Source organism: Euprymna scolopes, chromosome 3 (assembly GCF_053919585.1).
Source record: "Euprymna scolopes isolate OS-2025 chromosome 3, ASM5391958v1, whole genome shotgun sequence".
NCBI lineage: Eukaryota > Metazoa > Mollusca > Cephalopoda > Sepiida > Sepiolidae > Euprymna > Euprymna scolopes.
In genome coordinates this window covers 127,196,597-127,219,637 of record NC_136484.1, presented here as the reverse complement: position 1 = coordinate 127,219,637, position 23,041 = coordinate 127,196,597, and the positions used below count along the sequence as shown (strand labels likewise).

The window sequence follows — 23,041 nt, the reverse complement described above, 5'->3', positions numbered from 1 at the left end:
AAAAAAAAGTCGATGAAAAAAATCACCGGCGTCATATAGTATGAATCCAAAGACTCTGTTGTTGGCATTGGTTTCTCCGGTATTTTTCTAGTAAGAATTCTTTCTAGAAAGACATTGGTTATTTATAAGAGGGACAACTTAAAGGTTGCCAGCATTCTAAGTGAACTTTTTTGTGTGTGTGGATCAAGCTGGATTCAAACTTGGAACACCCAGGCTATCAGTTCATATCGTTAACTACTTGAACACCATCACCATTCAGTGAAAAAAAATGATAATTTAATTATGCAGCTAAAATAAATTGTGCATCAGATTTTTTTTTCATGTAAAAAATAAATTCTACTTTTGAAGCGAATAGTTTGTTGCATCATCAGTCACACTCCGTTTTGTACAGTTCCGTTCTGTTACTTATGTTAAGTACAGATAACCCACTCAAAGAGTTTCTAGAAGAGTAGAACTGCTAGATAGCAAAGGAGGAACGTAACAGCAGAAGTCAGAAATCATGTGACTTCCGCTGAGGAGAGTGTTTCTTTCTTTTTGGACAATAAATTTCACATCTGTTCTGCTCAGTTGTTGTAAGTCAAAGAGCCAAAGAGGAAGGAACTCTTTCCCGAGCAGAAGTCACATGATTTCCGACCTGCTTTAGGCCTCGCCCATCTTTTTCGTGCCCTCCCTTCAAGCTGCTATCCAACATAATTTCTCTAAAATGGCCCATTCTTGGCATCCTCAACTAGTTTCCCTGCATCCCAGTTCTATGTGATGTGCAAAATACAGACTCTCCATAGTAATGGGCCACACCCATTGTGTTCTTAGCTAAATAATATGCACGGGCATAGATAGAACAGAGCAAATTTTTGAACGAAAACGCCTTTGGTCTTTATGTGTAATTGTAGAGAGTGTATTGTGGAAGATCATTTTTGACAACCAAAAGGTACACTACGTCAGTGAATTGAGAACCATAAAATTGTACAGGTTTTCTCACCAATCTGTATACGTGTTCAACCCTGAAGATGCGTTTGGCAAGAATTTCAGTATAATCTAATAAACCCAGACGCAATAAAGCAATTGATCCTAAGTTTTAAGACTGTAATATATGGCAAAATTTTGTTTTCAATCATGTGGCGAAGCTATCCAGAGTATGCACATAACCAAACACAATATGCACGATAGAATGTGTGTACGAAAATTCCTAATTAATTCTTTGTTTACTCAAGAGAAATTTCCGTAAATCCGTAAATGTAAGGATTATATTTTCATAAATTCATTCTTGATAACTTCCACGGTCTTCTTTTTATTTCACTGACTTTATACAAACATTTTTGCGCTCGCTCTCTCTCTCTCTCTCTCTCTCTCTCTCTATATATATATATATATATATATATATATATATATATATATATAGAGAGAGAGAGAGAGAGAGAGAGAGAGAGAGAGAGAGAGAGAAAGAGAGAGAGCGCATATAGAGAGACAGAGAAAAAGAGGAAAAGAGAGCAGAAATATATATGACTACACTGATTAAGACCGAATGATCGGTCGAAAATATGTACTTGTAAAAACGTTTAAGATTTTTTTTTTTTCATAATATTTTGTATTCCGGCACGACCCCGATAGAAGACGAATAAAGAAAAGTTATAAACTGTTACACTTTTCGTATTCTTTTTTATATACATTTTTACACACACACACACACACACACACACACACACACACACACATATATATATATATATATATATATATATATATATATATATATATATATATATATATATATATATATAAGTACATATTTTCGACTGATCCTTCGGTCTTCATCAGGAAAAGGGCATCACTCACCAGATTTCAAAGTCTGTTTTTGTACCCTGTCAAGGTAGGAAAAATTACTCTGAACAGTTTCTTTCCAGATGTGGCAACAGTATTTCATCTTAGGACGTATTTGGCTCTTATAGAGATAGAGTATTGCATCAGGAATGCTGGGGTGGTAGAATGATCCAACCAGTTTTTCTGGCGACCTCGGAAACGGATAAGATGCATGTGTTCCATTTCAGATCATGAGTGAAAGCCAGTCCTTGAAGCTTAAAAAATATTCTTGTAGTCCATACCCAAACATTTCTCGGTCAATCATTTTAGCTAATTCAATTCAATTTATTTTTTTATTTTTTTTACTTTCAAATCTAATTACGGAGAAAATCTTTTCAATCAAACATCAACAGAAATGACAGATCTTTCATTCTTATCACTGTCGTTTCTCAATCTGCCATGGATTTACACATCAAATGTCGTCAGTTTTCATTCAGGTAGAATCGAATATTAACAAGAACGGGCCATTCTAGCATACACACATCCACTCAGCATATTTTCCCATTCAACTTCGTTTTTTTTTTTATTAAAATGTAACTACTTATCAAGACCCAAAAGCCACACGAGGATATGTGGTGGAGAGAATCCAATCTATTGATACATTTTAGAATGAAGAATCTTTCGCTTTCTCTTTCTCTCTTTTAAATATATATACAGACAGACAGACAGGCAGGCAGGCATACAGACAGACAGACAGACAGATAGATAGCCAGACAGACAGACAAAGACAGAGAGAGAAGAGAAAGAGAAAAAGACAAAGAGAAAGAGGAGAGTATAAAATATCCTTATACCTGTTTGCAATGCCTCCCCACGGGACAGACTTAGACACCAGGATCGTTTTTTTAACGTGGAGAAAAGGTACAAAAATAAAAAAAAATTGTCTCAGTCGTGAAGGACTGTTCCTCCACTGAAAGAGAACAAGAAATGGAAGTGCAGCATCTGAAGAACAGATACTACACTTTGATCTTGGCCAAAATAAACTTTATTTTTCATTCACAGGGAAAATCATCAAGCTAATTACATGGATTTACTTTCTACAGCCATTTTTATAGTTAAGCAGTGTCCACTCTAGCACTCCCTTGCTACATATACATTTTCTTTAACAAATGAATTTTCCTTGGTATATATATATATATATATATATATATATATATATATATAGAGAGAGAGAGAGAGAGAGAGAGAGAGAGAGAGAGAGAGAGAGTCTTATTTGTAGTATTCCGAATTTTACTGGGTTTATATAATTCAGAAATCGTTCATATACCAATAAATTTTAAGCCAAAAAGAGATGACTTAAACTGTAAGCTACAAAATTATCATATTTCATAATTGAGCATTCATATACTGTTTTAACAAAAAGCTTCATGGCATATAATAAATATATAAACTAACAATGAAATACACTTTTTGTTGCTATCAATCCATTCTTCGAAGTCTTTGTTTTTGTTAAAACAGTATATATATATATATATATATATATATATATATATATATCGAGCTTTTACGCTTTCTTCTATACCAATTATAAACCATCGTACCCTGATAAACGTTTTTATCAATAAAATACATCAATTAGAATCGTCAGGAATAAGTTGCTAACAAAATGAATGTGCAGAAAGTTTTTGTTTCATTCCCACGGAAAATCATGGAGCTAATTGCACGGATTTATATTCTACAATCATTTTATAGTTGAGCTTTGTCAACTCCAGCTTCAAACCAATCAGAGTATATCAACAAATACTCCTTGAAGTAAGGAGCATAAGCATTCCTGCCCTGTAGTCTTTAATGTGGTCAAAATCAGTAAGGGCAAGTGAGTTTGCGCTGTTGAAAGTGACGAATGTAAGTGCATATTCATATTTGTTCGTGCACGTTATTTGCAAGCAGTTCTGCGAATTCCAAGAGATGAGTGCAAGCGAGTCTTCACTGTTGAAGGCGATGAATGCAAGTGGGTCTACAATGTGCATCGATCGAGTTGATAAATCCTCTCATAAAGGGGTTAATCAACGAATACCCAAAACGTTGTGTAATTTATAAACGCATACACATCTGTAGAGTAGAACTCCGAGATACAGTGGCTCTAAGACACGTTTTTTCAGGTTACGATCTGGAATACGATGCTTTTTCGGTCCCTAGTTACGGTATTTGCACCGCCTTACGGTATCATTTATAATGTTATTTGATTATATATTAGGTTGGTGCAAAAATAATGTCGTTTTTTGACATGAAGTTGAACGCCAAATACGAGATTATTTTTTTTTGCACCAACCTAATACATGTGTATTATATACTGTACTGTATTTTGTTACTAATTTTTAATGCCGTATCCCGGGGTTCTCCTGTACTTTTTAAATGCTGCTGAAACTTCTTACAGAATATTTTTGGATGACAACTCATTGGTCAAGGTTCCGACTATATATTTGTATTAGATATATATTTGGTAATGGTATCCATACTGGAGAGAATTGTCAGTCCTTCGAGTGTGAAATGGGCATTTGCTGAGATTCATTAAAAAAAAAAAACAGTATCAAGTTAATGACTTCGTCATGTTGTCACACTTTTTGGATAGATTTTTTTTTTAATCAAAACTGTGGTTGGTCAGGTTTGGGTAATTTTCTTGTGGTTGAGTTACACACAGATGTATCACATAACGTTGGGAAGTCACCCATCCCCAATCGGTGGTGTTACGAGAGTGTTTCCCAAACTTTTTTACATGGCAGCACACTATTGAGCTATTTAAATTTCCGTTATTTTAACCCAAACCGTTATTCTCGCGTTACCTGCGCACAGTTCAAACAATTCAAAATACAACCGCCAGATACAACGCACGGCTCTATACAGACTTCTTTCTCCAAATTAACAACATGGCAAGGAAGAAGAAAAAGAAAAAAAAGAAACAAAGAACACACTGAAGATGGAGTCTACCTCTGAAATATATTTGTGATAAATTTCAAACAAGTAAAATATTTGTTTACTTTCCTCATTTGTGATTTGGTTTCAAGCGCACTTGATGCGTATTTTATTTTATTCGAATTAAAACAACATTTCTATATTGAACTCTCATTCTTGATTTATTATACATTTTATTTCTCATTTTTTTATATTTAGGCATCAATATCACGCGAGTAATAATGTAATAGAGCGCGGACGAGCGTATGACATCTGTATGCAAGTTACTGAGCCGTGTGCGAGATGACGTCACGGCATGTAAAAAGGAAAAAGATTATAAAAAGAACGTATACTCAGACCGATGATGACGTTAAAGAGCGATAGATTTGAACAAGAGACAGGTGGAAATAAATGGCTGTTGTTTCAACAGAAAAAGGAGTCGAGTTAGTCCTTGTGTTTGTTTCGTTGCGGCGGTGTCTACATGTTAACACGTGTATAACCTTACAATAATGTGTGGGTTAGTATTTATTCATACAAATAACTCCGTTTATAACGATATAAAAGCTGTTTTTAACCTATAACAACTTGTAACTTCCACTCATAACCTTTTCGCGACAAACTAGTAATGATTTTGTGGCACACCTATGTGCCACCGCACAGTGGTTGGGAACCACTGTTACAACATGGTTACTGATCTATTTGGGGTTGTTTTGTTTTTTTTCAGTTTTTATTTGTTGATGTTTTTGTGTGTGTTTATGCTTGTTTAACACAGATAATAATATAGTCACGTTATCATGTATTGTTTTCGTGTTTTTTTTACAGCATGTCCGAGTAATAAATATGGAAGAGGATGCACCAAGACTTGCAGTCCAATGTGCCTAAAAGGCAAATGTTTTGGTAACAATGGCACATGTGAGTTTGGCTGTGCGTCAGGATTCCGAGGACGGAAATGCAATGAAGGTTTGTAAATCCTCTTTTGTGACAACAAAAAAATATATCATATATTATTATTTTTATTGTCTTCATTTTTCAATTAATTTTTCATTGAATTATCTTCGTAATAATAGAAATAATATATTTTTATTGAAAGAAATAGGCCAGCATCTGCACACACACACACACACACACAAACACACACACACACACACACAAAAAAAAAAAAAAAAAAAAAAAAAAAAAAAAAGAATCAAACTTTAATTCTGGCACCTTCGGGGATTTTACATAAACTACCGGGAAACTTCTGACAGTACCGCGGTGCTTATTCTACATAAGTACCAAATGTTTTTTTTTTCAAGGGAGATAATATTCAATAAAAGCAGTAATTTATGACATCATTTCTTATTATACAGATATCATTAAAAACTAGAAAAAGTACCAGCAATTGTTATATAGTCATGTGTATATAAACGGCACCAAGATAGCATATGTTATATCGTCGGGAAGAGATGAGTGTTTAAATACGTCTCTTTATGAAAGGTGTGTACGTGTGATAAATGTTATGAAAGGTGTGTACGTGTGATCGTCTATTCATGAGTGCCTTTGAAATCGATATACATTATAAATGTTGGGATGTAAAAACATAAAACAGGATCATACCTTTTTCCAACGGTTTCCATGTTGGCTGTTTTAGTTATTTGGATCATTGGACTGATATAAAGACTTTCAACTTTTTTGAGAGAGAGAGAGAGACTAACCCGAAACATTGATAATATATACAAACAGGTCTTTATACCGTCTTTGAGAAGTTACAATCACCGTTCTACATCACATCTCTAAGTCTGTTGCCTCGACCCACTTCCTCGGTCGTTTTGAAAAACCCATCTCTTCTCTCGTTAGCTCCAAAAACTATACTGAACTAAAACTCTCACCGACCACGTATCCTAAGATACACGTCAGCTTAAAGTTACCTTAACGTCAAATTATTCTAGTTTAAGTTACTTTAAAATTGTTATTCCAAAACCCATTTGTTTATATTATTTATTTAAACATTGATTTTTCTAGTTTATTCCAATGTAAACATTTATCTCAACAACAATTTTTAATCTTAACAAACTAATCTACCCTAACTTGCATGGTTATCAGCCATTGTCTGGGATTGCTTTATGCAACACAATAAAATATATGTATATTAAATCATAACTAGTCCTCGGTTCCTCTTTTATGAGTAAATAGGGAGTAGTTTTTCAAGATATGACTACTTAGGGATTCAATTTTCAAAAACAAACACTCCTAAAACACTTCTCAGGATTAGAGATGATTTTCACAAAAAAAATGTATAATCCTCTACTCCCCACACTAAGAATCGATTTAAGAAGGCCAGTTTTTAAAAACTCGAGAACCAGTAATGTAAAAGCATACACAAATATTATAATTTCTAGTTCATGATGGGCGAAATGGCTTGGGTATAAGATTGTTAGCTATTGTAATAGTGGATAAGTTTTAGTATGAAAACAAAGTTCTCTTTGTTATCTTTTGATTGTGCTAAGTGGAAACTGTTATTTCATATACAGATAGATCAACCCAACGGATAATTGTTTTCCGTATCACGGTTCCTTAGTGCGACTAGATGCGGTGAATGATTAAAACTGAATTTCGAAACCAGACCGCTAGTATAGTAGTTAACAATCTTATCCTTATGACATCTTGTAAAAACCGAAAACGTTTTTTTATATTTGTTTTTGTCACTGATTCTTAATACTAATTATGAAGAGTATATACATATCAATATCTACTTCTCTTTTCTACTCTCTCTCTCTCTCTCTCTCTCTCTCTCTCTCTCTCTCTCTGTATATATAACAAAGTAATTAGATGATTAATGTACATAGTTTTAGGAAAGACTTTGTAACCCAATATTAAAACGCCAGACTATAGGCAATGTAGATATGGGTTTGATCCCTGCTATAGTTAAGCCATGCTGACGAGTGCTTGTTAGCAAGAAACACGTGTTCATGCATAACTTTTATGTACATAAAACTATTTCTTCTGATGAGAAGCATTAGGCTTCGAAATGCTTAGGTATAAAGAGCGTTTATAATATAATACCTCCTCCCACTGATTTTTTTTTCTTATTGAACTAATAAATAAATTCATATGCACCAATGTGTATTTTATCTTGTCTTCTATTTCCTCATATATCTATAAAAGTGAACGTGTTTGTGTGTCTGTATGTGTACATTTACCTACGCAATAACTCTGTTAATTTTTAGTCTACGGACACGAAATTTGATATACAGAGTACTGAGATTTGGAAAAATCGATGTAATCGGGTTTCGACCAGAAATTTGGTTGTTAAGGGGGGGGGTCAAAGTTCAACGATTTGACCTTTGAGAACTCTACCAAACTCCTCAAACAATTTTGGATCTAAACACTTGAAATTTTAGATATAGGTTCCTCGGACATGGGTCTAACTTAATAACTTGATTTGAGCCCCAAGCAATAAATTTTAAGGGGTCATAATAGGGGTCAAATTTTAAAAAAATTGACCTTTTTTTTGTTGTTTTTTTTTTTTTGTTTTTGTTTTTTTTTTGCTCAGCATACACCTCCAAACACCCGGGCAACGCCGGGCACCCATGCTAGTATATATATATATATATATATATATATATATATATATATATATATATATATATATATATATATATATATATAAAGAGAGAATGACGATATAAAACTATATATTAATATATATAGAGATTTATTCATTTATTCAATAAGGGTATACATCAATTGGGGTGTAGGGTAAGTGAGAACACTTTATACCATAGTATTTGAAAGCCTAATGCTTTTCATCAGAAGAGTAGAGAAGATGCTAGGTAACATAATAGGGATGCGATGTCTATCGATAGTTACATTAGGAGCGAAATAAAATATTGAGGTTGTTTGGGGGAGCTACATTGATCTCTGTGATATAGAAGTATAGTTTTTATTATGTAATGCAGGTAGATATATGGCATGTCTGTCATTGTAGATATGTGGGCAAACTATGTGATCGGATTCTCAGGGAGAATATAGGGTACGTTAATTGAAGGAAGATGCTTGTTAAATCATATGTGTTAATGGGTTATAGCTATGGAAGAGTTTACATGAAATATGGGGTTTATGCTATGTCGGTATATTTTAGAAGGTGGAATCTGAAATTATAACAGTGCTTAAAAGAAATATAAATTATTAGGAATAATAGTAAGATAATGAATGTGAGGAGATACATTATAAAGGATACAATATAGAAATATTTTTGTTGAATAAGATAGAGGATAAACAACTGGTAGAATAAGTGGATAAATATATAAAGGAGTATGAGATGAATAGATATAAAAATATAAGGATTAACGCAGATTTAGTATAATAACAGATAATGTATTGTGCGATAAAACAGAATAGATGGGCATGTTTTATGTTAAGTGGGTATATTTAAGATCAGTAAACGGACCACCCAGTAGGTTCCTAAAGGTTTTAGAAGTAGAGAAAGAAGAAACTTTAAAAACCGGCTCCTTTCAGCTCCCAACTGTTCACATTTTTAATTGCTTGAAACCATTCGACCTCACCAAACAAGCATAAAAAAAACTGAGTCATGAATAAGGGGATAGAATTGAAACGATTCGGAATGGTTGCTGACTTTTATTGTTTGTTTTTTAAATTCTAAAATATAAACAAGGAACTTTTTTTTTAGGAATTAGTCATTTATATTTGTGGGTTACTTTTTATCTTTTAATTTAACTACTTGAAAAAAATACTTAGATACTTATATGTGGCTACGTTTTTATCTGCATCATATGTACTGTTGCGTGTATTAAAAGTCAAGTGATTTTATTTAAAAATACTTTTCTTTCCCTTTTTTTTAAGCGGGAGGAGGGTTCTTTGGGGAAACTTTCAAGTTGCAAAGAAAAAAAAATATTTTTGAAGTAAAAAAAAAACATTATTTTTCTTCCATATACAAATGTCTGCACTGTAAAAATTTTTTTTTTTTTAATGTTGAATACATTTAAAGGTTGCAGGCATGAAAGTAAACACACTCGGACATCCTTGAGAAAAATGTTCAACCCACACCCACCATACAGTCTTTCCCAGCGCTTCTTCTACTTTTTCTTCATCAATCTATGTTCTCCCATCCCTATGAAATATTCACAACAAACACTCGTCTGGCTACAACAACTGTCAACAATTCCCCTTACCCTCTATTTGTGCCTAAAACTAAACGAAGATTCTATGAACAAAGTTTCTTTCCTAGAACCCTCCGTCTGTGGAACACAATGCTGTGGGTCTGCTTCCTAGCTGACTATAACATGGTTGCTTTCAAGACCAATGTAAAAAGTTCTTGCTGAGTTATCCTCTTACATAATCAAACCCTAACCAAGTTCCATGATTATTGATCATCACGGTGTTGTCTCACCATTTACTTGCACTAATTAACCCTTATCCTCGAGTGGCCTTTGGGTTTTGATAAGCGATCACCTCCTAGTAAAAAGTCAGCATCATCATCATTTATACCATGTTTATTATTTAAAATATTTTTGCTGACTATGCTATTTCTCATGATGATTATGATGATGCTGTAGAGGTGGTACGAAATCCAGTAAGTGGTTAACGACATGGACTGAAAACCTGGTTGTGCAAAGTTCGAATCCAGTTCATGTCACAAAAATATTCTCATCAAACCCACATTTGACCTTGTGACCTCCTGAAGATAAGGTAAATAAAATAAATAAAATGCATTCTAACCGACCAATGTTTAGCAACATAGGTGCTCATGCAGAAAAGGTACCGTGCTATTTTTTAAATAGTACTTCCAAGTTTTACAGTAGCTTTTGTTTATTAAATTGTTAGGTGAAAGTACAGAATAGTTACAAAGCACCCTTCCTTCGCCAGGTTAAGAGTGAATTTCTCCATAATAGCGTTATTTTTTTTTCAGCACGGTACCTTCTCTTCGCAAAATTTGTCATTACTTACGTCATTATTGTCAGAACTCGTTCTCATTCATTCAGACGTTTTGAACTTCATAGACTTTTACCATTGATGTCTCATAAAAACCAATGCTGGATTGAAACTGCCTTCCACCAATGTTCTAAGAAATTGTGAATGGTGATGGTGGTGATGGGTGTTTTCTCTGCTTTCTTTTGTATTATTTGTGTTCTTTTGATAACTGTTTTCATCTTGAGTATTATTTTCACAACGTTTCGGTCAATGTAACCTTCGATCTTATTCAGGTGTATCTTATGGAACTCAGAAATCTTTCTGTTAAACTTGGGAATCCACACAGAATTTCGAATGGAACCCTTTATTTAATCCACGAGGACAGCATGCTCCCGTTCCGTCAGCCATAACTAGGTAGAAGTCCTAAAGTAATTCACAATTGCATTTTGAGTGTCGCCCACACTGAAGATTGAACCTTCACCCTCCAGAAGAATGTAACTTTGCAACTAAATTAACTAATACCTTATCCACTATGCCACGAATCCTTACAGGCAATTCTAGTATGAATTTAAGGGGCCTTTCTATCTTTCCATAGAAATCGTAAATCACTGTAGACTTGTGGCAATTTACCCACATGTCCTATGTGTGGCTTGCCAGGGTAAAAAAAAGAATGAATTCTAGATAATAACGTCTTTAAATGTAATTTGAAATCTGGTAACGTTTTATCTTCTACGGTTGTCTCAATCAATCAGAAAATGTGTCCGAGCAATAAAAGGTTTTTCGTTTTTTTAACAACTGCAAGTGTGATTTTTGGTTTATGAGTTATGATTAGAAAATGGTGGAACCTTTTACCCCTTTTTTCTTGGTGTACTTGCGTCTTGGAATTTTTTGCCGTTAGACCAAGGATTCTTGATATTTTATTTTATTTATTTTATTTTTTGTTTTCCCCTCCCCTTTGATTTCCTGAACTCACTGTTGCAATGGAGACGTTGTTACAGAACATAGTGTTAACTCACCTATTTTTGACTAAAGAAATCTGATCATTGGAGTACGGATACAGTGCATTTCTTTTACTTCCACTAAAGTCCCACTCCTACTTAGAAATTGACCTACTTGTTTTCGGTTTTAAACAAACTGGAAAAGAATGGACAGTCTACTCTTAGAAACGGTTAGGAAGGTTTTACTCTATGCCTATGATTTTCTTGTGTTTGATTTTTTTATGCATTTTGAGATGCGGGTCATATTTACCATCTTTTTCCAATGAAACCATAGATATGTTTTCTAAATAAAATTAAATTTAAACCATTTGGTACATTTTAAGTAGGGTAGTAAATGTGGTATTATGGTGACGGCTGAAGTGAAAATAATAGGCAAATGATGAAAGAATGAAAGGAACTTTGCTTAAACAAATGGATTAAAATTCGTCTAGTTAAGCATAGGATAGACAAAAGGATGACCACTAGCACTCTCATTCCTCACATTTTGACGGACTTGTGCCTAATTTGTATAATTTATCTTTTTTTTTTTTTTTTTTTTTTTTTTGCAAATCTATGGTCCACCCTTGCCAATCTTTCACAAAAAAATCGTCTAGCCAAAATCACTATCAAAAGTTTCACCCACTCTCTATCGGTGCCTAAACCTAAACATGGATTCCATGAACAGCTTCGTTCTTAGAACTACCCGTCTGTGGAACTCTGTTTCGCTGGTCTGCTTTCCAGCTGACTACAATATTGTCATCTTCAAGTCCAGCGTAAACAGGTTGTTATCGAACCGTTTTCTTAAATAATCTAATTATACCAAATTACCACTACAAACGATTACTGCACTATTCTCAATGACTAGTCTCAATAACTACCGTACACATACTAACCCTTATCCTCAAGCGGCCTCCAGGCCTTGATATGTAGTGACCCCTTTGTTAAAAAAACTAAATAAATAAATGCTTCAATGTATAGTACGTGTTCTGTTCCCGGTCAGAGACGAAAACATCAGGCATGTTTTTTTTTGGGTCCAAACCAGAGTGCTTACTATTTCATGGTGATGAGCTCTGAAAACTTATGACTATTGTGAATTCGAGAAAGCAAGTTGATTAGCAAGTGCAGGAGATTAAATGAATTACTGACGAAATAATTTTTCAACGAAGGCCTAAACAAATTTAAAAAAAACATTTTCATTATTTTTTGTATAAAAAAACTTCCAAGGCTATATATATATATATATATATATATATATATATATATATACATCCGGCAAAAAATGTACATATATATATACACATATACACATGTATATATATACATCCGGCAAAAAAAAATTTAAGCTAAATTTAATGTAACTGTTCAAACAAACCATACCTAATTTGATTGGCCTTTTATTCTTTTATAATTTTACCTGTTCATATTTGACTTTTAACTGAAACATTCTATTGTTCACGTCAATTTAAAAAAATAACTTCAAATTGAGGAGGCACAATGGAAAATTGTTAATTAAATGTAACTTTAGGACATTAATGAAACACAAATGCAGCAGGAATAAAAGTAACTAGTTAATACTTAGTAGCATAGCCCTTCTGCAATTTGACAGCCTGCAATCAGATGAAAATTCTATTTGATACGTAAGCATAACAGACCGATGTAAATGATATTTCGAACTAATTGAAAAAATCAAAATTATCGTATTTAATTAAATTTTTCAGTATTTATCTACAATACAATCTTGCTTTTCCTTTTCTACATTCATTATTATTATAAGAAAATTAATCGGACACTTCCTATGTACATCTTTTCCATTGAACGTCATCATCATTTCCTGGGAAAATATTCAGGCAAAAATTATTACATTTATTCCGAGATTACTTCCTCTCCCCAATGAGAAGAGACAGTTATAAGTGGAGGCTAATGCTAGTTTGACATAGGAGATCAACTGTAGGCTCCCTTTGTTTGAAATTTAAACCAGCGGTACTGATGTTGTCCTGATCTTCTGTAATATATATAATATATGAAGATTTACATATTTTTCACATTAATTTTTTATTTCTATGTATTGTATGTAACGTATGTGTGTGTGTGTGTGTGTGTGTGTGTGTGTGTGTGTGTGTGTGTGTGTGTGTGTGTGTGTGTGTGTGTGTGTGTGTGTGTGTTAATTTTCGTTGTTGTTATTATTAGCGATGAACTAAATTTGCTATGTCATATTTTCTCTTGGGAATTAAGAAAAGTAGTCTCCTTTAGAATTGAAAAGTCACCCCATATCTATGGATGTGTACAAATACATTTATTTGTATATCTAAAATATATAACATGTACCCAGGAGAGTCAATATTTTGCTTTTTCATTTTTCCTTTTAATTTGTGTATTCTAACTCATTTTTAGTCATTGCACAAAGTTTCAAATCAATAGTAAAAAAAATTAGATACCGTGGGACTTGATGGGTTAAAATATTATATCGTCCATCTTGAGTGTTCGAGACGAAGACAATTTCTTGCTACATTTCTTGGAAGGGTGACATACTATAAAGGAGACAATGACAATGATTTAAACATTAACTATATCTTATTATTGTTATTTGATTGTTGTATTTTATGTAATTATACGGCACAATCACGTTGACACACCGGTTCTCACCAGATCATTGAAGTTAAGCAACGTTGAGCCTGGCCAGTGCCAGATAGGTGACCATTTGGGAAGGTGAGATGTTGTATGTGTTGCGAGGTAAAATACCAGGTTGAGAAACTGGCGTGGTCTGTCCTTCTCTCGAGGGTAGATAGGACTCTCTTAAGCCGTGGTAGGCACCCTGTCTAGTGATTGGGTCACGTATAAAAATACCCTTGATAGCCCTGGCGAAGCATCAAGTATTCAGCTATCGACAAGATTCGAATTACACTACAAACTCCTGTAGTGAATTCAATCTCGGCTACGCCGCGCTGAATGGATGTATTTTGTAATATTCGTAGTGACTATGATGATGATGATAACTATGTTAAGAAAATCCGTGTCAGAGGTATCCACCATCTTAATAGCTCCACAGACCACACCCATCCATTGTAAGGAAAGTGAGATGAAATTGATTTTTATTTTTAAAGAAATGTTAAAAGTCCGTTCTATGTTTTAATTGGATGACAAGCAATTAATTTTTCATGCAATTATTTTTAGAAGCTATTGATTGATATTCGTACAAGACAAAAAGAGGAAGAAAGAAAAAGTGAGCAACCAGAACAGCTGAAACATGATTACGGTTAACACCTGTAGCATGTTTTACTAATACAATTTGTTTTTACTTCTTGGTGTTCTTTGGCGAGACACTAAAACATTTTTCCCTTTGCACCAAAGCCGGTAGAATCTAGGACATTTCTGAAATGGCTTTTCCCCCTGTTGAGTGCGGTATGTTGCTGGTCCTTTGCAGTTCTAGGAGGTCCACCCTAGTTCTCTCTTTGAGAAGGGATTACTTTATTGCTAATCGCCGCAGGCACTCCTGTTGTGGCATGCCAACGGGGTTGTCCAGGCATTTTTACAAGCCAGAATGCTCTTCTTCTATGATGCTGGCTCTTAAATCCCACTTTTCTGACCTTTGTGCCACATCTTCCTGCCGTGGGAGGAGGATAAATAACCATAAGAAGCTTCTCTCTCTCTCTCTCTCTCTCTCTCTCTCTCTATATATATATATATATATATATATATATATATATATATATATATATCTTCCTTCCTCTCTCTATCCCCTCTTTCTCTCTCTCAAACTATCACCATTCTTTTGTAGTTGCTCAATGCTAGTTAAAGTTAACTGCTTGTCACTGAAAAATTTGTAGCTTTTACATGTAGTTTACAGTTTGTATGGTTGTCCTTCGATAAGACATACCAGCTCCTCAATTTACAAATGACAGACTACAAATGCAAAACATCGCATTCTTATTTAATAACTAGCAGGGAGACCCGGCGTTGTCCAGGATTGAATGAGAATCAACAAATTTTCCACTCTTCCATACTTTATTGTCATTGAAATCCGTGAAATCGACCATTTTTTAATCAAATCGATTGATTGCCTGTTCTAGTTAGGGACTCACCATGGTGTACCGGAAGGAAGCTTTAAATGCCTCCTCGTGGTTCATTGGTCCACAGTACATTGTAGTCTACATTGCACTGTAGAGAATCTACTGTTGATTTTATAAAATTATCTATAAATGATGACTTTACTTAAAGTTTAAAATGCAAAAGTCAAGTATTATAGTTCAATTGTGTTCTAACCAGGAGAATTTATTTCGAACACGCCACTGTCTTATCAAAGAATTAAATGTTGATTTTATCAAATTATTTTTACATAATTAAATTTAAACGTTCAAAAATCAAGTATCATGGTTCAAATGAAGCATTTATTTTGAACACGCCCTCCTGTCTTATAAAAGAATCTATATTTGATTTTATAGGTAGCGCCTTTCTGTTTGTGTGGTAATAAAACTTCTCAAATACACTTGTGGTGTTAGTCTGTATAAAAGTGCTAACTTTGATCAAAATCGGTCTTTCTTTAATCGGATTCTTTCGGTTATCGATTTTTGATACTTATTGGGCGCATTCCGATACAAAACCTACGTAAAAACACTCCCAAACACATCAAATACCTTCATGGGAATTTTTTTTTAAAATTAGCCTAACAGTTTCCGAGTTCATAGGGAACACCCATACGCACGCACACTAAGTCCCTTTTATATAATAGTATAGATAAAGATATCTAATCATTATTGCTTTCTAAGAGTTTGGTTTCATTTTAATGCATATTTGTGAAATCATTTCGTAGATAAATCTTGAAAGATATCAATAAAAATGAAATAATTGTAATCTTCATATCAACTTTCTTATATAGTTAAAATAGTTAAATATATTTTACCCTGTAATGGAAATGAATGGAACTGTATCGTTACACACTGTCCGTGTAACATAATTTGAATGCAATACATTTGGAATAATTACACATATATTTCTATCTTAATGTTAATATTATTTTTATAGTTAAACAAAAATAGTAATAGTAATTATTTTAATGGCGTTTTTATTCCGAAAGCCATTAAAAATGAATATGTTTTATTAATTTCTTTCGTCGTGTGACTGCTTTCTGTTGTTATTACAACGAGAAAAAAAAAAACTTGCTTTACTGCGATTCATATCGTAATCTAATATATAAAGGGCAGTTGTCTGTGTGCATGTGTGTATGTATATCCAGCTAAAGGTAAAAAAATACAAGATGAACCACCACAAAGTTGTCTTGGCCGGCATAGAAAAGATATTTATTATTTGAAGATCATTTAGGCAATTTTTTTTTGGGGGGGGGGTAATTTTAAATAAAAATTATATAAAATTAAAAGCAATAAGAGATGTAGTTTGTTTGAAGCATTGTGCGGGTGTATATATTGAAAAGCATTTCGAATTTTACAATAGAAGATATAAAAAAAAATTCCGGTGTTGAAAATAAGTGATTTTTTCTTAAATTTTTTCTTAAATTGTTAATGTACATCTCCACGCGGATTCCTAGTATTTGAAACACCTAAGATTTGATAAAAAGTATTTTCCTCGAAATATAGAACAAGGTCACACTCATAGGATTATTGTGTACAAGTTTTAACTAATCAAGTAAGATTTACTATTGAAGAAAAAATATTAAAATAAATATATAGAAACTCATTTGTGTTTGTCTTCCTTCTCAACACCGATTTTCCATTTCTTGTATTGTGATAACCTTCTAAAACTTTTCGATAAAATTAAAAATTCATTTAAATTGTTTGATTGAATATTAAAGTAAAAATAACGAAAACAATAAGACATATTATTTAACAATTGATAAGAAAAAACAGTAACGTGAAAATCTTTCGTTAAAAGACACAATTTCTTTCTTTCTTTCTTTCTTTTCCTTTTTCCTTTTCATCTTGTTTATTTCCAGCAAAGAGATTTCATTTCCCTATAAAAATATTATCATTATTATTGATACCTCTGACAGAAATTCTGGCTCCCATAACCTTGGATTATGCGATATTTACCAGATGAGGCCGTGATTTTTGTTGGGTTTTCAGTAGTTGAGAATCGTATCATAAATCACAGTAGCCACCTGTCATTTTGGATATAGAATATTGCGATGATATTACATATGTAGAGAAAGAGGCGTAGTTGTGCACTAGCCACATGTTGCGTGCTTGTGTATCGGATGCCATTACAAAAACATAATCCTAGATATGAACATTATCCTTTTAGTAATGCATATGTGTTGTGGCCTTGTAAACCGACAATAATCAAAAGTATAGAGGTATATTAACTAAACTATGTTACAGAAGTACACTTCATGGTTCTGGAGCTATAATTGTCATGAATCACTGCCACGAGGTTTAGATATAACTGTATTTATTGTCTTTGTGTAAATCAATTTATTCTTGGAGATTACCTTAGCCATAACCGTATGTAAATTCTTCATTCCTCTCACCCCACAATCAGTAGAGTCTGAAACTCTGTGAAAACAAACACTTTCGATTCCATAGTTCACTGTATGCCGTAGATTCCTTGATCTGTCGCTGCTCATACACAGTTTTGTTGCATTTTTCATCACTTTGTTAGGCGAATTATTGGTCACTTTGTAAAGCAAATTGTCTGTCACCTTGTCTGGTACATTATCCATAACTTTTTTTCGGTTTATTGTCCAGCACTTTGCTTGATACATACACCACATTGTTACGCACATTGTTTGTCACTTTGTTAGGCACATTGTCATTTTGTTTGGTACATTTTCTCATCACTATGGGCGTCTCACTCTCAACTACGCTATCCATTGTGATGTCCAGTGAAATATAATCTACCTTTGGTAAACGATCCCCTATTTTCACGCCATTTATATTCATTATCAACATGATTGACCCAATCCATTTTTTGATTTTCTTTGTTTTTCGTTTCTGCAATAAAGAAAAAGTGTAGAATACACATGGCAACATGTATTACGTATAACAATAAGAAACCCTAACCCTAACCCGAATCTCCCCCTCCTTAATCAGCTGAGGTTGATTTACTCTTGTATTGTAAACACACAATCGGAAACCCAGAATGTTAAGAAAGCGGTTTACAAATTTAATTTAAGCATTCAGATCTAATGCTTTGGACAAGATAAAAGAAATGGTTCGATTAACGATATCTTTAGCAATATTTTAAGACAGTGAAGAAATGTGTTTTATTCTTCAACTTTTCTTTCATCTCGATTGATTATCCCGGATTTTGGCGTTGAACTCCTCAGTCAGTTATTTGTGACACAGATATTCCTGATTTTAAATTCAACAATTGATTTTTACAAAACAGAATGCCTAAGAAATCTGGAGAGTCCAGTTTATGCATCTATTCTGGCCATATCTGACATGAGGAGGGATTACTTCTTTTCTGTTACAATGGTTGTAAAGTTAAAATGAATGATAACACTATTAGACTCCAACTACGCCAGCTATTTCAACAATAATCATTACGTAATCGATTCGTCTACACTTTGTGTGTGTTGTAAGGCATATTTATAAAGCCTTTCTGGCAAGATTAATCTAAATCTATCTCAGTACTATTTTTGTACTTCCGCTTTTCACTGGGAAATATCGATGAAGACTGTTTGCTTCGCCCATATCTAATAACGTAATAGATTGAATGTTTTGGTCATTAATTTCACTTGCAATTGAATCTCTCCATCTTGTTTCCCTCTTAATCCTATAGCCATGACTTCTATATGTTCCACAATGGTATTAACTACATGACAATTCATCCGTTATATTGACATGTTCATATATATATATATATATATATATATTCAAAACTTTATTTCCCATTGCTGGTCTTAAAGATAAAATTATAAACATTTATTCACTTTAAACTACCAGTAAAACTAAATATCTCCCCTCATAAACGTATCATTTAAGTTTGTGAAAATATATATTTCGATGAGTTTTTATGGCAATCCGAAAAAGACAGCTTTTCACCTGGATGTTTTTTTTTACGAGTGAATCACCACTTATCAAGGCCTGAAGGCCACTCGAGGATAAGTGTTAATGAGTATAAAGTGATCAATAAGACAATAGTATAGTGACCGAAAATAGTGGAAATTGTATAGAATCTAATTATTCAAGGAGACGGCTCAGCGAGAACGTGTTTACATTGGACTTGAATATGACTGTGTTGTCGTCAGATAGAAAGCAGACTAGAGTTGCACCAGCGGGCAATTCTAGGAAAGAAACTTTGTTCATGGGGTTTGCGTTTAACTTTAAGCACAGAGAGAATATGGGGGAGATTGTTGACAGTGGTTGTAGCTAGGCGAGGGTTTGTTGCAAATGTTTTGTCGAGAGGGATCATAGAAGTAAGCTCATTGGATCACTTGCCATGAAAATAACGATAGCACATAGATAAACTAGCAACGTCTATTCTGTGAAAAATTATCGAAATCGGAATAAATAATTCTATCAGAATCAAGGAAAATATTGGAATCGTCCCATCACTAATTATATATATATATATATATATATATATATATATATATATATATATATATATATATATTAGGTTGGTGCAAAAGTAATGTCGTTTTTTGACGTTCAACTATATATATGAAAACAACATTATTTTTGCACCAATCTAATATATATATTCTTTATATAAATACAGTCATATCTTGCTACAATGTGCACATCATAGCAAGATATAACTGTATCTATATAAAGAATTTTAAAATATATATAATTTGGTCTCTTTGATTAAGCACTATCAACGATTCTTGTTGAAATTCAATTATTTTCATTTTTTTGATATCTTCCTACCTGAAAGAAACAACAATATATATATATATATATATATATGTTTTTTTAATTTTTTTATTACCTTTTTATCTGTTTGGTTACATATGTTTCGGATGTTGGACCATGTTTACGATCCAACAGCCTCGTCAGACCTTACAGAAATGGTTGTTAGTATTTGGAAGAAGTGTTTTAGAAGAAATACGAGAAAAAAGGGGGGATAGGAGATAATAAGGGGGAGGGGGACGGGTATCGACAATATTTCAGTTTTGAAGGTTAAAATACATTAGATTGTATTGTGTGTGAGGAGGTAGCAGATTCAGGTAGGCATGGGTGGAGATATATGGATATAGGAAGGGGGATGTGAAGAGAGGATGGTAAAGAAAAAAGAGAGGGGGTAAGGTGAGGAGGGGGAGGAGTTTCAATTTTTAGGTTTATAATTTTGACTGCTTTTTGCTTGTTCAGCCATGTATATGAAGTAGATGAGAGGGAAAGAGAGAGAAAGAGAGAGAGAAAGAGAGAGAGAGAGAAAGGATGTTTTATATGTCATGTATTTGACAAGTACAAGGTTCCATTTAAAATTTTCGTAGTCGCTATAAGTTGACTTGTTCATTTCAGTTGACAATGAGTTGTTTTTAGGTAGTTAAGAATTAATACATACGCTAACGCACGCGCAAATACGCATGCATACACATACATATGCACATTTCTGCACATCCATATATGGACACATACGCACATACACACATATATAAACAATTATATGCAGGCATATCCGCATCTATATGCAGACATACACGCACATGCACACAAGTCCTATACACATATACATACTCACATATATACATACACACACACACATATATACAGACAGACACACACACACACACACACACACACACACACACACATATATATATATATATATGTGTGTGGAGATATAGATCTCCAGTAAGAAGTAGATGTACATATACACACATACATACATACATACACACGCATGTACCCACATACACGTCTACACAATTACATAAATATACATATTTAGAAAAATATAAATCTACAGACATATACAGACATATATATATATATATGTGTGTATATATATATATATATACACTTGTCTATGTATATATGTATATATATATATGTGTGTATATATATATATATATATATATATATATATATATATATATATATATACATATATACATAGACAAGTGTATATTTATACCAAGTATATAAAGTAAAGTTAGGATAAATAATAATAAATAAATAAGTAAATGGATGTAGTTTATAATGCGAGGTTAGGTAGACGCATCGTTAAGTTCATATATATATGGGGTAGGATCCTAACATGGTTTGGGCAGTGGTTATGCTTAAGCCTATTTTCAGTGTTGAATGTATTGTGGATACAGGCATATACATGCAAACAAATACATGCATTTTTCTCGTATTTCTTCTAAAACACTTCTTCCAAATACTAACAACCATTTCTGTAAGGTCTGACGAGGCTGTTGGATCGTAAACAGGGTGCAAACCCCCCGACTGAATCGGGATGCAGAATTTCATATATATATATATATATATATATATATATATATATATATATATATATATGTATATATATATATATATATATATATATATATATATATATATATATACAAGAGAACGAGGAGAGAATAGAGAGGAAGAAATTCGATTTCTACAGGCAACATGCACTGTTGAACAGCAACGAGATATAGATCCAGTTTCATTTACAATTAACGTACCTGTAGGAATAGCAAATGAAATAATCTATGGATTGCAAAGAAGGGGAAAATGACCCAAAATCGATTCACTTTCTCAATATAGATTTCCCAGTATGCCAAAACACGATGACTTTGTTTTGCTGGAAAACAAATAAAAAAAAAATGTGAGAAAAATGGTTTTCCTAGATCATTATTTTTCGCAGCTTTTACATACCTAACACAGATCCAAGCATTTATCGACATCAATGATATATATATATATATATATATATATATATATATATATATATATATATATATATATATATATATATATATATATATATATAATAGCTGGGACCATTGACGTTGTCAGGGACTGAATGTTCTTTGTCATACTTTTATTGTCGTCGACATCAGTGAAATTGCCAATTTCTCAGTCAAATCGATTGATTGTCTGCTCTAGTCGGGGATCCACTATGGTACAGCAGGAAGAAGTTTCACTTGTCTCCCCATTATGACTTAGTACATTGTGGTTTACATTGCACTGTAGAGAGCATACTGTTGATTTTATAAAATTATTCTCAATGCACTTTTGCCAGCGATGAACAATGACTGAGCATGGGCGTCTGAAGAATGTTTTGTCATTCAAAATGGTAATATAAATAATAGCATCAATATCAATATTCATTGCTTAATCTTATCCTGAAAAGATGTTCAATAATCGAGATAGAGCACCAATATACGAGAGAAATTAAGTTATGCAAATTAACATTTACAATATTCATTGTTAAAAAAACAAGGAATACAAAATACAATAAATTATCTGGGTTTACTTTAGGCAACCTCGTAATTCTTGATTTCCTTTAGTCCT

General features: G+C 33.1%; 1 protein-coding gene across 4 annotated transcripts in view; it reads left to right on the top strand.

Moving 5' to 3' along the window:
• The window catches only part of LOC145258892 (uncharacterized), a 381,700-nt gene that overhangs the window by 211,944 nt on the left and 146,715 nt on the right, over positions 1 to 23,041 (top strand). For all 4 annotated transcript variants that reach the window (XR_013864110.1, XR_013864111.1, XM_080116649.1 and 1 more), the window contains exon 3: positions 5,566 to 5,703. Coding sequence is in view for 2 of the 4 variants with exons in the window: in XM_080116649.1 (XP_079972775.1) it covers positions 5,566 to 5,703 (138 nt within the window). In the remaining 2 variants the exon portion in view is untranslated. The remainder of the gene's footprint in view (positions 1 to 5,565; positions 5,704 to 23,041) is intronic.